Source organism: Triturus cristatus, chromosome 4_1 (genome assembly GCF_964204655.1).
Source record: "Triturus cristatus chromosome 4_1, aTriCri1.1, whole genome shotgun sequence".
NCBI lineage: Eukaryota > Metazoa > Chordata > Amphibia > Caudata > Salamandridae > Triturus > Triturus cristatus.
In genome coordinates, this window is record NC_140585.1 from 317434919 (window position 1) to 317450246 (window position 15328).

General features: G+C 41.4%; 1 protein-coding gene across 9 annotated transcripts in view; it reads right to left on the minus strand.

Moving 5' to 3' along the window:
- The window catches only part of WNK1 (WNK lysine deficient protein kinase 1), a 1135119-nt gene that overhangs the window by 869892 nt on the left and 249899 nt on the right, over positions 1 to 15328 (minus strand). For all 9 annotated transcript variants that reach the window (XM_085652258.1, XM_085652261.1, XM_085652257.1 and 6 more), the window contains exon 3: positions 15027 to 15247. In XM_085652258.1, coding sequence (XP_085508384.1) covers positions 15027 to 15247 — 221 coding nt within the window. The remainder of the gene's footprint in view (positions 1 to 15026; positions 15248 to 15328) is intronic.

Here is a 15328-nt window from a genome sequence, read left to right on the forward strand (position 1 = left end):
AACCACAGAATGGATAGGTTCTTAGGAAAATATGTCTGGGTCCCAAAGACTAGTTACGACATTCCTGTAAAGATAACTTGTTGGACATTATCGGGCCCATCACAAACATCCTGGGTAAGGCCGAAGAAGCCAAACAGTTGGGTTCCGTCATTTCTTCTGAAGTGCTGTCACAAGGTACAGGTCTTAATGAGAAGGGTCTTCACCTCCAAGGTTTTCCCCAGGGCTGGTCGGGGAAAAGGGCGCTTGACCGGTCACTTAGTCTCCAAAGCCTCATCAAGAGGCTAAGGCTCCCAACGTGGCCATTGGCAGGATCAATCAAGATTCTGGGATTTCTTTCCCTCCAGAGACACGGAGCCAGAGGGAACTTGCATGGACACTGCAAGGATCTAATTCAGGTAAGGGTTCTCCAATCTTCCCAACTAAAAGTGGGAGGATGGCGGGCAGACTACATTCACAATTGGGGGATTCTGACGTTGGACACTAGGGTCCTGCAAACAGTGCTAGGGTTTCATACAGGATTCTATGGCACTCCTTTCCAACCACAAGACCACATGACTTTCTCAGATCAAGAGGCCTGCCTCAACGATCATGAGGTGGTGGAAATGCTGGCACAAGTGGGTATACCCCCAACCAACATTCATCAAAACGATTCTGTGAGCTCCTCTTGTTGGTGGAGAAAGCAGATGGAGGGCAACAGCAAGTAATAAACCTCAGTTCAACGAGTGGCTGGTATAAAGTCACTTCAAAATGGAGGGTATTTATCTGCTGTGCTATCTTCTGAGGCCACCGACTGAACTACAAGAACCCGTGTCTGACGGTCCCAATCAACCCTGCGTATAGCAGGTTCCTCCAGTTCTTGTGGAGACATCAAGCCATTGAATTTCACATGCTACCGCTCTGTCTGTCCTCAGCAAGACGCAGTGCTTTACGAAGGTGCTAAAGCGGAAATGGAACATCTAAGATACCAGGATGGCCATCTCTTCGTCTACCGGGACAATATCCTATTGATGGACCAAGGTCCAAGGCAGTTATCGGTGCATTTCCAAATAACAGTGAAACTGCTGGAAGGCTTAGGCTTTGTCATCAACACCAAAACCACTCTCTTATGCCCACTCATAGAACTATATTTCTAGGTTTCATATTAGATTCCAAGGAACCCACATTGAGACTTCCTTCCAGGAAAATGGCGAAGATTAATCCAGAACTTTGGAAATACTCTGGCGCCAAAGCACCGCTCTGAGGCTGATCACCCTCCTGTTGTGACTGCTGTAGTCCGTAACTATACCACTAAATGAAGACAACAAGGACAAAAATGAGGTGGTGGTTGACTCATGGAGGCTTAGAACAAGAAAGCAGTCTTCAGAACAGTTACCGATATGGTCATAGAATCTGACGCCAGCAAAAATGGTTGGGGCACCAGATCTGGCGAGGAGAAGGTGCTATGTTGCATCCTCTTGAAGGGCAACATATCTGTTGGGTACTACATCAACCACCTGGGAGGATCACAATCGAAGACCCTAGCAGACCTAGAGGAGGATTTCAGCCACTTCTGTCTACACAACAAGATCTCAGTCATGGCAGATTATCTGCAGGAAAAGGCCAATAATGTAGCAGATGGAATGGTTAGGCTAAACAGGTCAGCCTGGACAATTTAGAAGCGTTGGTGTTTGCAGAATGGAGCTGGTCCTGTGGGGTCCGACATCCACATACACCTCCTGGAAGAGTGTTCTCCTGTGCATAAACATTCTTTGGAAAGCTAATTGATGAGGGCAATTTGGTTGGGTCTGCCGCCAGAAACCAGCAACTAATACCTTTTTTGGGAGTAACTATCAGGTAAGCTGGCAATGCTACTGAGCCTAATATCCTGTAGGAGAGTGTCGGGTGTTAAGGTTCTGGATATTACAGGTAGAGTATTTACTCCAGATGGGGAGTCTTTCCATATTTCTAGTAGACCAAAATGTAATTCTAGGATGGTTTTTTCCTGGCTTTTGATAATGTGCCACAACTATTTGTGGTCAGATGTATTAAAGCTTATGAGACTAGGACTGAAGAGCTCCATCCAGCAGGTAAGCAACATGTCCTGATTTCTATTTGAAAGCCTTTTAAGGCTGTATCTTCCCCCACTATAGCCATATAGCTAAGATGAATAATGCTGGAGGGTAATATACATACATCACCTTTAGAGCCACATTACGCCGGAGGGGAAATGGCTTCCAACGCCTTTTCACGGAGGGTAAGTTTGGAAGATATACTAAATGCTTCAGCTTGGTCTTCAACTCTATGTTTAAGGAGTACTTTAAATGAGCTTGAGATATAGCACCCTTGGTGGTAAACAGGCTTTCAAAGAACATAGTCCTCACCTCCGGTGCCGATATAAAATGTAAAATTCCCTAGCTTTTGCAACGGAAACTATCAATTCTATTAAAAACACAAAGGTGAGAATTATTCGTCCCAACGATCAAAGGTATTGTATGCCTGTCTCTGAAAAAAGGGGGTTCTATATGGGAGAGAGAATGGTTCTGGTAACGTAATCACAGTATGGTACATGTATTTTGTTTAATATTTTCTATTAACTCTGGATGACATTCTGGATGGATTGGTGTACAGGATGACAATGAAGAAAGCTGATAACTCGTATAGATTAGCGGAAGGTGAATCAGAAAACACAGAAGAGTGGCGTTTGTGTTTTATCATTCTAGAAAATGAGACCACCAAACAAAAATGAGGTGCAAATGAAGACTAGCAACTGTCGCACAAAGAAAGAGGATAACAAACTATAGGAGGAAATGGAGACTGTGATTGGTTGACTTTTTTTCTACTTCATTTTTTTGTGGTTCCTGGAACAGATAGTTCTTTAATGTTTTTGAAGGCTGCGGTATAGAATTAAGTGAAGAAAGTAGAGCATAGTCCTCATCTCCAGGGCCTTAATAAAATTGAAACTTTGTTACAAAAGCTAGGAAATTTTGCATTCCCATAGGAAACTTTGCTCTGGGATACAGACAAAACAGCTCAACAAAAGTACACCAAATTTCGTTAAAAGTTAGAACTTTATTCACAAAGCATGCTTTTTAAGGTTGATCCTGCGAGTGTAGGTGAAAGGGCATGTGTTTCGCTTACGAGACACTGTTATATACAGTAAAGAGCTTGGGGCCTGCCCATGCTTACCATTTGTCCGCTTCTACATCACTTTTCTTTGCAGCCATTTTAATGTCAGTGCAGCCGAAACATTACTTCCGCCGCTTGCTGTGGAGCATGGAGCAAGCACAGATTGATTCAATTTAATCAGTGCCTGTCACCTGCTCCAGACGCAATTCGGGTACTATTTTTAGGTCCTGCAGAACTAGCGCTGGAACGCTCATGCGCTCCTCGCTCTGCGAGGCTTATTGTGATCGAGATGATTTCGGAAGGGGACTTGAAGCCACGCCCATCATTTTCATTGGCTGGCGTCATACTTTATTGTAAAGGCTGGCCTCCGATTGAAAGTGTGGCTTTTTTGTTACCACCGTGTCTCCTTCTGCGACGGCCGATCCAGACTCGATCGTGTACTCGCGGATATTACAATGTGGGCTTTATCTGGTTAGTGAGCACTATTTTCTTTCATTCGTCTTTGTTAAAGGCAGCCGCGTGTTTATTTTTGCATCACTCTTTCACAAAAAGTGAAAGCGCAATGCAGATATAAACAAGCGGCTGCCTTTCTGCAACGGCGAGTGCTTGTTGGAATTTTATTTGCTGGTCAGGCTTGCAGACTATTCAAGATTCTAAAGAAAAGTTTTTAAAGAGGTGATCCTCAACAGGTTGTAGATCAGGCTGAAACAAGATCATTAGCAGTACGCCGTGATGATCTGTTGAAAAAGAAAATTAAGCCTCCTGGCCCTGCTCGAGAAAAGTGTTTGTTTCCACATTTTCCACCAATTCTGATCTCGTCAAGAAGAGCATATTGCTCCAATATGAACCTGATTTTAAAGGAATGTTTTCTGATCCCCCGTTATTTGCATACAAAAGATCTCGTAATTTGAAAGAAATCAAATAAACCTGTAGACAAAGTACAAGCCCCTTCTAAAGGGATGTTTAAATGTATGAATTGCTCACATTGTAATAACGTGATTACAGGCAGGAATGTCACATCCTCGGTCTGGCAAAAAGATTTTCTGGAATTTCAACACAAATTGCAATAGCCACCATGTAATTTACATGATTAAATGTCCGTGTGATTTGTATTACGTGGGGAAGACGGAGAGGGTTCTCCGTACTCGAATCACTGAGCACAAGAGTAGAATAAGAACAAAAACGGTCAGCTCTCCACTTGCGCAACATTGGCTAGCTGAAAAACACACTATTGCACAGCTCAGATTCGGTGTGCTGGAGATGGTTGAGTCACGTCCGGACAGAGACATGTCTAAAACCCTTTCCCAACGTGAGTCTTATTGGATTTGGTTCATACAAACACTGTCCCCTAAAGGGTTGAATGACAAATTTGAATTGTCTTGCTTTTTATAATGCTGAACTTGTTGGAATCTTTATTGTACTTTTGACTGTTTTTTTTCCCTCTATGTATCTGTTGCTCTATTTACGTCATATGTATTAGTTTAGGGTCAATCTTCTCATTGTTGTCATTTATTGCATGTATAATACATTGGGGGTTATACATTGGACAATAATGTAATTTCTTTTTTTGATTCTTCTCCATCTCACTTTCTATTTTTTTAATCACTCAATTTTTTAATCACTTAATCGTGTATTTCATCACAATTCTTATTTTCATTTTATTTTGCACGATTAACCTTTTCTTAAGACTTGCACGCTCACTTTTACTGTGAATTTTTAGTGTTGGCGTTCATCTGGTTAATTTTCACTGCGAGTTTCTAGTTTTTAATGCTCGCACTGTCCCATTTCTATTTTTATGTTTTTCGGCATTACGTATGTATATGCAGTAGACGCGCGGGCTCACTTGCTGGAGTTGGCGTCTTCTTGGTAGCAGTCTGTGTTCTTGCTCATCTTGCCACCGGTAAGCATCCGCATTAAGGAGGTGCTTTTTCACCATTTTTTCCGTCATTCTGGATATTTTACTTATACCAGTTCCGTTTTTGCAGGGACTGCGAATGATAATTTTGGTACATTGGATTTATTGCTATGCAAATTGCAATCTTCAGGTAAGCGCCGTAGCTTGGTCTCTGCGTCTTGTGGTTTTTGTTGTTCGCTTAAAATCTACATAGATGTCGTGTTACAACACAGCTCTTTTTTTAGGTGCTGTCAAATTCTTGCGTATTGAGACAGCGCAGTGTTATTGATATTGCCTCAGGTAAGCACCGTTGTCCTTCCACAGTGTTTTCATTTCTCCTTATTTTTTAAACACTCGCTTCAGTTACAGTTTGGTTACTTTTCAGGCTGCAGTGGCATCCCGCTGGCCTGTACTTCCGCTGTGAGTGCGATCACTCCAGCGTTTGGAGGTACGATTAATATTGTTCCCAATTCTTCCGTTTTTTTCCACTTAGGGCATTTTGACTAATGTCACAATTTGGTTGTTGTTTTGAGCACTTTTCATTTTTAGTTCCTTTTTGATTCACGCTGCTTTCGATGTGGTTGACACATTGCACGAGGTGATGATTATGTGAGGTGCTCCTCCTGCTCTCTAGTCAACCCATAAGTTTTATGATTGATGTTAAACTTCATGTTGTTGTATATTGTTTATTAAAATAAGCTTATTGATATATTGCAGATTAACCTGATGAAGGGCTTATGAAAAAAGCCCGAAATGCATTGGGATATGTGAAGGTTTTGTTGTTATATGCTGAATACAAGCTATAAATTTTGTTATTCTTTTGAACTTGAACTTGATTTTATCTGCGACTATCAAGAATAAAGTAGATTATCACCAACCTCATGGTCTGAAGATCTGATTTTCAGCTTATGATTCATTGGAAACTGGTTGGAGGACTGTTCTTGATTGAAGAGTAAAGGATATCATTTATTACTGTTTTTGATAACATTGAGTACACTTTATAGTGACTTGATTGTAGTGCATTTTGGAATTCCCAGATACATTTCCGGGTTATTTCTTTTCATTGTGAATAAGGCGGCCTGCAGAGCCCCTAACCTAGTGCACACATTACTTTTGTTGAAAGTTCATTTAAGTGTGTATAAACGTTTAATTTGTTTGAATCAGAAAATTTGAGTGCATCCAAGCTGCGTATTTTTCACTGTTCGCTGGTTATTCGGCATTTGTGGCTTTCACGCTCATATGGGTGCCAATTCACGGCACGGTGTCTCTTTGCCTTCTCAGACCATGTGCGTTTCTCTGCCTTAGCTCACATTTAATGGATATTTGTCTTCTCTGCGTTTCATATCTAGCAGAAAACGAATACCGCAAATAAAACTAATCCAGGTCCCATCGGGTATGAACACTGCATTCACTTATGTAGCTGTCTGCTTTCTACTTCCCTTGCCCTTCAATCTGTGTTTTTGTTTTTCTGCAGTCCAGAACATGAATCGTGTTTAAAAAATACATGCAAACATGATTGCACGTTTTTATTTGAGTGAAAGGCAGCCTTCTTTTAGAGGTCTGATTTGTGAGTGTGTAAAGTGTTTAAGTGTACCCAATATACATGATGCGCACATCCCAGATTAAACTTCTCCCCGTGCATACATTGAATCTTGCTGAAACTGCTCTGGTGTATGGATGGATTTATGTCTGAAATTGGAGTCCCATGGACAAAATTGCAGCTCCTGGTATTTATAACTCAAGTACAGAAACACTTGACACTAAAATTCGGAGACTGCAGCAAAGTGACCGACACTAAAACACAAAAGTAGCACCTTAACGCCTGCCACTATCATACTGGACAGCTGGATACCATCTGCCATTTAAACATATGTACAGAAAAACACATACGGTAGCACAGCTCTCGCAGAATAAAACCAGAACATCACAATGTGTGATACGGATATACACAAGATCGGCTGACCGATAAGGCAATCAGGAGGTGCCAGAAGGACTGGTTTGACAGATCAGAGTATGGACCATTTTTGGGCTGTTTGTGGACCAGTTTTAAAGTCTGCTGGGCCTGTATTAACTGTTGATTTCCCCGATATTATCACAACAATTGCAGTTTTTCATACCTTGCATATTATATATACAGTGTATCTTAATAATTTCAAAACTGCCCCGATCTAAAGACCCAATTCACCTTTTTAGTAACTTAACTCACCAATGGCACAACTTTATTTTGTGCCCAGGACTATTTCCTATCCAATCCGACCTTGAATATACACTGACTTAGCAAGAAAGCATGTGTCGCTAAAACAATGAGGCCTACAGCTGGGAAACAGTACAATACCTATCTACACTGGGTCAGCACCACCAAAGAAAGATAAACATAGGAGCAAGCACCTCACACAAAGACAGCCCAACTCCTAACGCTGGGGCAGCTGACTGCGGCTGAGACAAAAACTGTAATTGGCAGCTTAGCGCTTCTATATAATACATGGAACGGCAGCACAGCATCTGTTATTGGGACAGCAGAACAGAGGGCCGAACATTAAAGACCGAGGAAAATAAAGCCTAATGCTAGTCTAAGTAAATTTATGTTTTGAAATGGCATGTCTGCTTTAACAGCTACCTCATGAAAGGCAACATACAATGCTTATCCAACAGACATCTCTCAGAAATATGATCTGCTTTTCGCTCGACCGGGGTAGCACCATCCTATCATTCTTCCTAGCTCAGATAATTCAAAACCACAACAGAACCATAGCAGCACTCCACGTCTCACTAGTTATTTTTCGAAGTGTACTGACAGAACCCTAGGAGCGGGCTACCGCAACGACTTCAAACTAGCAACAACTTACCACTCCATTGCTCTTATTTTTTTAGGTTATCCGGTTCAGTTTCAATGCCCCTGCACATCGACCATTTAAAAACCAGCTCCTGTCCCGTGAGTTTACTGTATACACCTATCTGAGCATGCCATTATCGAACCAAAACTAGACTGTTAATCTTTATCATGATCATTAGTATTCCTGCGTGTCCCGTAATGTTCTCTTTGCTCTGCAGTGCTAGTAATATACATTCTTTGGTTTTTTTTAACTATCTAGGAGTATGTCAGTCTTTAGATGAGCATGCCTCCACTGTTTTGTTTGTGCATATCATGGCTACTGCTGCCACAATTTTTTCATTATTCTTTACTCCCACTATAATTCAGATGCTCATTGAATGCACTAATGCTTCTAGTACTGGGTGTAGTTGTGCTGTATCAAACAACTGTAAGTGGCAGTATTAGGTTATGATGGTACATATTAGAAATCGATAAATATGTCACTCTAGTACTGGTCTTTGCAGATTTCAAACGGTTTCCTGCGCTCTCTAAGTGTTGTCTTCTCATTTAATTTAATGCACTGCTGTACCTTTCTATTGTTTCTTCCTCCTGGGCCAGTTTAATGACCCGTCTCGTTAGTTAGGGTTTCCCTGCAGACAGTTTTGAATATTCCTAATGTCTCTGTATACAGTCAGAGTAGATTTAAATTTCCATTTCTCCAAACACAGTGTTAACTAATTTTTGCCCTCTCTGACTTTCCTGGTGTGACCTACAAGGCAATCTGCAACACAACACATACCTGCAATACACACCACAGATTTCCACATCATGCCTCAAAATTTAACAGCACACCACATAATGCAACTCCACAATGCGCCACTCCACAACGCCAATACCATTCCACATAATAAACTCCATAACAGTGTCACTCTAAATAATTCCAATACACTCAATACCATATAATTACTATCCACATAATTCCACTCCACAACTCCATTCCACATAATTCCACTCCACAACTCCACACCACACAATTCCATGAAACACAATTCCACAACAAACAATTCCAATACAACCCATCTTTCCCTCGCATTTCCACAAACCAGTCATCTCTCTCCCACACAACCACTATCCCTCTCACCTCCCCGACACTACCCCTCTCCTCTCTATAATACCTGCTCACCTTGCTGTACCTCTTCATGCTATGCATTGGTTCACCTCTCACCCCATACCTCTAGCTACCACTCCCACATCGTCCCTCCTTCTCTTGCTCTCTCTAACCCCTTTCTCTCATGCACTCTTCCTACCTCTCTCATATGATTGTCTTCAGGTCTTCAAGCACAGTTTCTTTCCTGTGCCTTTTCAAGGTTTCTGTCCCTCAAACCCACACTCTCCTATTGTACGGTGTTTTCTGCATAAATGGGCGCTCCCTCAAATGCATCTGTAGCCTGCTGTCCCCTTCTTTCTCTCTCACACTCTTTCTGCTCCTGTCTGAAGTTCATTCACCACTTCGAGCACAAAATACTTATCCCTCTCTATCTTCCTTTCTATCCAATCTGTGCAGCTCTCACCGCTATCTATCCACCTAACCACATAATTCCAATACACTACACACCACTCAATTCCACCCTATTCAAATACAATTTAACCCATATAATTCCACTCCACACCAAAACACATACGTAAAAGACATTGTCACTTACAATACCAAAAGCCCTAACTCTCGCAAATGCGAGACCTATTGCATTGCAAATGCTTTTTTGTTTTTTATTTTGGCCAGTTGAAACATCACTTCTGAATGTTTTTTTTCTTCTTTCAGTTGTAGAATTTCATTACAGCTCTCTCTCCAACCTGTTTTGCTTGCCCCTGAATCAGCCCCAGCCACGTTTCACTTTCCCATTGCTGTTTTTATCCCTACGCCCTCCATCACTGCTGCTTCATCAATCCTCCTCCCCACCCAGTCAATTGCTCTCGTTTCATCTGGCCACCTTTCATGGATGAAAAACGTCCTCATTAACAAGCATTGGTAAAGCTAGTTGTTCTGGCTTTTGCTTCCAAACTTTTGGATGTATCCTTGCTTGTGGTTGTTTGCCACGTTACTCTTTATCAAACATTGTAAACAGCGCTGCCAGGCTCTTGCCAAAATTGGTCTCAGAGCACACATTTCTGTAGTAGTACCTGCCACTGAAGGGAACTGCTTTGTGTACAGATGTGCTTCTTGTGAAAGGACAGAATGCCATCTATAAGTGGTGTAGATAATGTGGTGCTATTAGCAAATTTAATGTTTCTCAACCAACTGATCACTTTTTATCTTATGATCTTGAATAATGACATGTTCCAATGGAACCAAAATTTTGATCTGTCGCTTACACCTATAACTTCAGCTGGTGTGTAACTCGCTGAGGTGTCTTAGTACATATGATTTGCAAATGCTTGCGTTCCAGTTTTTTTTTTCTTTCGCACATACATCTTTTTTCTGCAACCGAAAAGCTTTGTGAATCTCCCACATAACCTTTAAATCTCTTTCCTATAGGTTTAGTATTTTTATTTGCAACATTTCTGCATCAACGTGGCTTTGAGCATGAAGCTGATCGCTGAGACGAATCAGCTAGGAGATGTTCTGCCTTCAAGTACAGTAACAGGACATTTAACCCTTTTAAACGTCCTATTCCTGGCAGAGGTTATTTCTTTATGGGATTTCAGTAAAACAATGAGGATTTATAGCACCTGGCGCTCGTGTGCACCAGAGAGGTTTAAGAACGTCCATGTTGCTAGAGGAGGGGTGCCTGTATGCTCAGGGCTTTGAACTTTATTGCACTGTCACGGCTTCAATTAATTTTACCTGACTGCTATCCTGGGGTCATTCAAAGGGGCTACATAAGACAAGAACCACGGCATGGACATCAGGTGGCTTGAAGTTTCAGTTGCAGCCACCGGTCAAACCTATTTTTGGGTCCAAAGTCGCAGGTGAGACTCCGAGGCTAAAGTTTAAGAGAAAACTGATGATAACAACAAAGACCATTTGTTTTACTTACATTCATTCATATTCGATTAAGATAAGACATCATGAATGTACCACATGCATTCACCCAATTATAACATTTAAAGTGCTACTGGCTTAGTCAACGTTTGATTACACATGTTGCACAGCTCAACTGCTGTGCAACATGGCTGAAAGAACAAGCATTGGCATAGCCAATAGGTCTCGCCTTTGTGACCTTATAAGTGTTTACTAACAATGGAGAGAGAAGACTAGAGGAGCACTCCTATTTTTATTACCTAACCAATAATTTTAATAATTAAAGTTAACAAATGTTATCCTAGCGTGCTGCAGGGGCTGGCATGCTGTCTGGTCATACCAGTACTAAAACGAAGTACTGCAAGTTGTTGAAAACTTGACCTCTGCGCACAGTTGCTATAAGGCTATTGCCACTAGCTATAATTTACAATTCTAAACCAGATTCCCATAAACTTAATAAATCATCAAAATATCACATCAAAAAGTTTTTTCAATTTTACTCAACCGTTGAATCAGTGCAAAGTCATACAAAATACAAATAAATGCATTAATATATATTCGTTCATATATTGAAGAGATCTTGTTGTTGCCCTTGAAGAAAACTTTCTTCTCTGCTTTGATAATGCCCAATGCATTTCGGGCCGATGTGGCCCTTCTTCAGGGGATATTTTCTCTAAAAAAACATACACTCTAATATGCACGGAAGCAATAACAAATTACTGACAGATATATATATATATACCAGTAATACATAACTGTTACCAAAGAAATATGAATACACATATTTTATCAGTATTACACTGACCACGCAGCTTGTTAGACATTGTTTTTACATTCTGAGTCAAACGCAAAAACAGGTGTTCTTAGGGAAACTGCCACCATAAGCCAAACACAAACCTAGGTGAGGATTAAACACCGGAAAACGAAACATACAAACCACTCACGAAGACAGTCTCTTTTAGGCGAGCTACCACACATAAGCTCCTATAAAAAGAATTTAAATGAGTCCTTAAACACTGTGCCGATGTTAAATCATGAAACCATACAACAAGCCAACAACCACACTTGTGCTCAAAACTGACCTTGCAAAGTGCTGCCGTCAAACTGAAGATTAGTTCGCTTTACTCAAATACAAATACCTACAAAAGTACAGTATGTATGTATGTATGTATGTATGTATGTATGTATGTATGTATGTATTTACTGAAGTGAGGATGGCTGTTGTCTACACAGAGCTGCTGGAAAATGAAACTGCTGAACTGGTGTCTCGTCTGAAGAGGTCCAGGGTAGGAGGACAGAACCAACTAGCTATCCCTGTGTAGAGGCACGCAAGTGTTTGAGGAAGTGTGGCAAAAGTCCTGTATTTTCGAAGACTACCTTTACAAGCATGGCCATCCGTGTCCCACCTTTTGCAGGACTGTCCCAAAGTTGACCGTTTGAGGTGCAGTGTTATTAATTGGAGCAGCGAGTTGCTTAGGTTGGAGCAGAAATTGCAGTGGCTTTAGGTTCTCTCGTAGACCACGCCGTTTACTCCAAATATAAATATGGTGACTGCTGGACATGGATATTATTTTATTTATATTTGATGAAAGGAGGTTGACTAGTATTTTCCTTACATTTGAATACAATACAGCCTCAATGGAAATGGTGCCACGTGTTATCTTTACGAACACGACGGTTTTTGCAGAGTAGCCGCCACAGTCTTTAGTTATGACTCGCTATGTAACACCACAGCTCTGGTTTGCGGGCATCTTTTAGCACTGTATATTAAAGAACCTTAGTTTTAACGTTTTTCACGAACTTGCTCGACATCATGTGGTAAACCGAGACCTCCGAAGCTGCGGCACTCTAAGTACTATGCGCAATGCTTAGGCACATTAATTTGTGTGAGATGGTGAAACAGTGGGAAGCCCAGAGGCAAGGGTTTGACCATAGTAGAGTCGGACAAAAAAAAAACTGGCTCTGGTGGCAAGGAAACGGCGTAAAGAACAAGCATGCGAGCCACAGCGAGCCATCTGTTTTGAATGATCGCGCAGAGCACGATAATTCAAAACAGATGGCACCCGTGCGGGTAAACGCAAGCATTAGGCCGTGGGCAGAGCAAAGGTGGGACATGCACCCGCCTTGGCCCAATTGCGTGCTGTCTAGGTTAGAAAGACGCACGCAAAGGCCAATAGCCCGTGACAAAAACAAAAGTACACGCACAAGAGTGTGGTCAGATGTTTGAAGCCCTTACATAAAGAATCGCAGAGCAGCGCATGCGCGCTGCGCTAGGCTAGACATAAAAAATAACGCTAGGACACAGCCGCACCATAGCACTTTTATTTTCTACTTTTAACAATGCTGTACAGCAGCCACGCTGCTGTTCAAAATGGCTAAAAATGAAAAATTGACAAAGCCAATAAAGCTTGCATAGTCGAGAGCTATTGTTTTACAATGCTTGTTATTTTGGTGTAAATCCACTCAGCCATTTCCAATAGATTAGCATTTAAGGAGGGGCTTGGGTATGAAGGGGTTAATGCTCAGAAAAGGTTAGGTAAATCTGACTGGTTTTTACTGTGGTAATCCCAGGGCAGCCCCCGCCCCCTAATCCCCTTTTGCACTGCTTCTTCCTTTCAGAACACACTTTCAATACCATTTCCATCCCCACTTGACTTGTTCCCGTTTTCCCTTTTTAAGCCACAATTTCATTTCAATGTTTAGGTACAACTTACTACATGCCAGTCCAATATCTATTCTTTTAAGCTTCCTCTCTCCTTCCTGGATACTTTTATTTGTGTGCACATTTCAATTTTCAGTGTTTGGACAGAAACCTTCAATGTAATTGCATGTGGTTGTCTTTCGTCTCTACCCCTGCTTGCAGTAACTTTCACCTGTCTGCACCTTGCCTCGCAATTAAAAGAATTTCAATTTACTGCACCCAGTTACTTTTACCCCAAGCAAACTTCCTGTTCCTCCATAAATTTCACTCGACGGCACTTTGAGATTATTCCTTTTTCTTTGCCCACACATCAGTTTTAATAAACTGCTTTCCACTGACTGCTCTTTTTTGTTTGCCCACCCACATTTCTATTGTCATTTTATTAACCTTTCATTTGGCACCAGCCACTGGTCTTCCAAACTTATACTCGCCTGCCCATCCCTGCTTATTTGAATAAATTGCTTCCCACTCACTGCTCTCAATTCTTTGTGTCATGCAAACCTTTATTTTCGTAACCAACTTTTCCATTCAAGATCCCGCTCCTCTGCACCTTTCACTTGCCCTCTGTATGTCCCAGTCCTAGCTCTTTCGCAGCTCACTTGCTCTCACATTCCAGTTTTATCTAAATATGTTGCTTCCAGCTCACTACCCCCTATTGTTGTTTTGAAAGGTAAACTGCCACTGTATTTACATTTATTTTTTCATTTCTGAACCAGACTTCTCTGCAACTTTCACTTCACTTAACAATTTTAGTTTGTCTTTTACCAACGTATCTCCTTCCCCATTCTATTTAAGCCCATCAGTGTCATTCTCCTTTATTTTCCCAATCTCTCACTGCTAGCTCCTTTGCTCTCACACGGATCACCTAGTGGCATGTTTCTTCATTGCTTATCTGCCCTTAGCACTGTGTTCCTTTGTGTTTAGAAAAACTCTTTGCAAACACAAAATAATACTTTTCAACGTCCAACTTTGTTATTCCCTTTTAATATTTCCTCAAACTTATGTGAGCAAGCAAGAACCTGGTCAACTCAATTCGCATATTTAAGGCAAGATCCATTGGCGTTGCCAATGCTCGTTACACTACTGGGTCATCATGTGAATCCAGATGTCAGCAATATCTAAGTAGGCGGAGCAGCAATTTTCTTAGCTGTTAAAGAAAATGTAGGGATTAGTGTTCAAGGTTCCAAGCGTTGGTAGAAAATTGAAACCAGGCGGAGGGGCTTATGCTCCAATGCACATTTGTGTGCTGTGGACCAAAGTGTGGCGCTCGATGACATTTTGCATTGTTAAGATAAAAGAAAAGTGTCTCAGTCCTGGCAACGTGCCTAACTATTTGGAAATCGTAACAATATATATTTTACTCTGCATCAATTCATATAACAAAGACATAACAGCAAGACCATCTGAATGAACTAGCATGACAGTGGCAAAAGAAACGCAAGACCTCCACACATAATTCTCAAAATAGCAAGAATGGCACCGACAGTCATCTTACCTATCACACTCTTAGCAAATGATGCCCGCTTCAGGGTGGCCAGACCCAGGTCACCAATTTTGACGGATCCAGTTGGCCCAGTGATGAAGATATTATCACACTTAAGGTCCCTGTGGATGATTGGTGGGGTACGGGTGTGCAAAAACTGCAAACCCTTCAAGATTTGACGACACCAACTACGTAGTACTTTGATCTTCATTACCTTGAACCTTTTCAGGTATCTGGAGGAGAAAAACAAGCATTGCTAGTGTTTTTTCTTGCACTTAACGTAGAACACAATATATTTAATTCACTTTGATGTC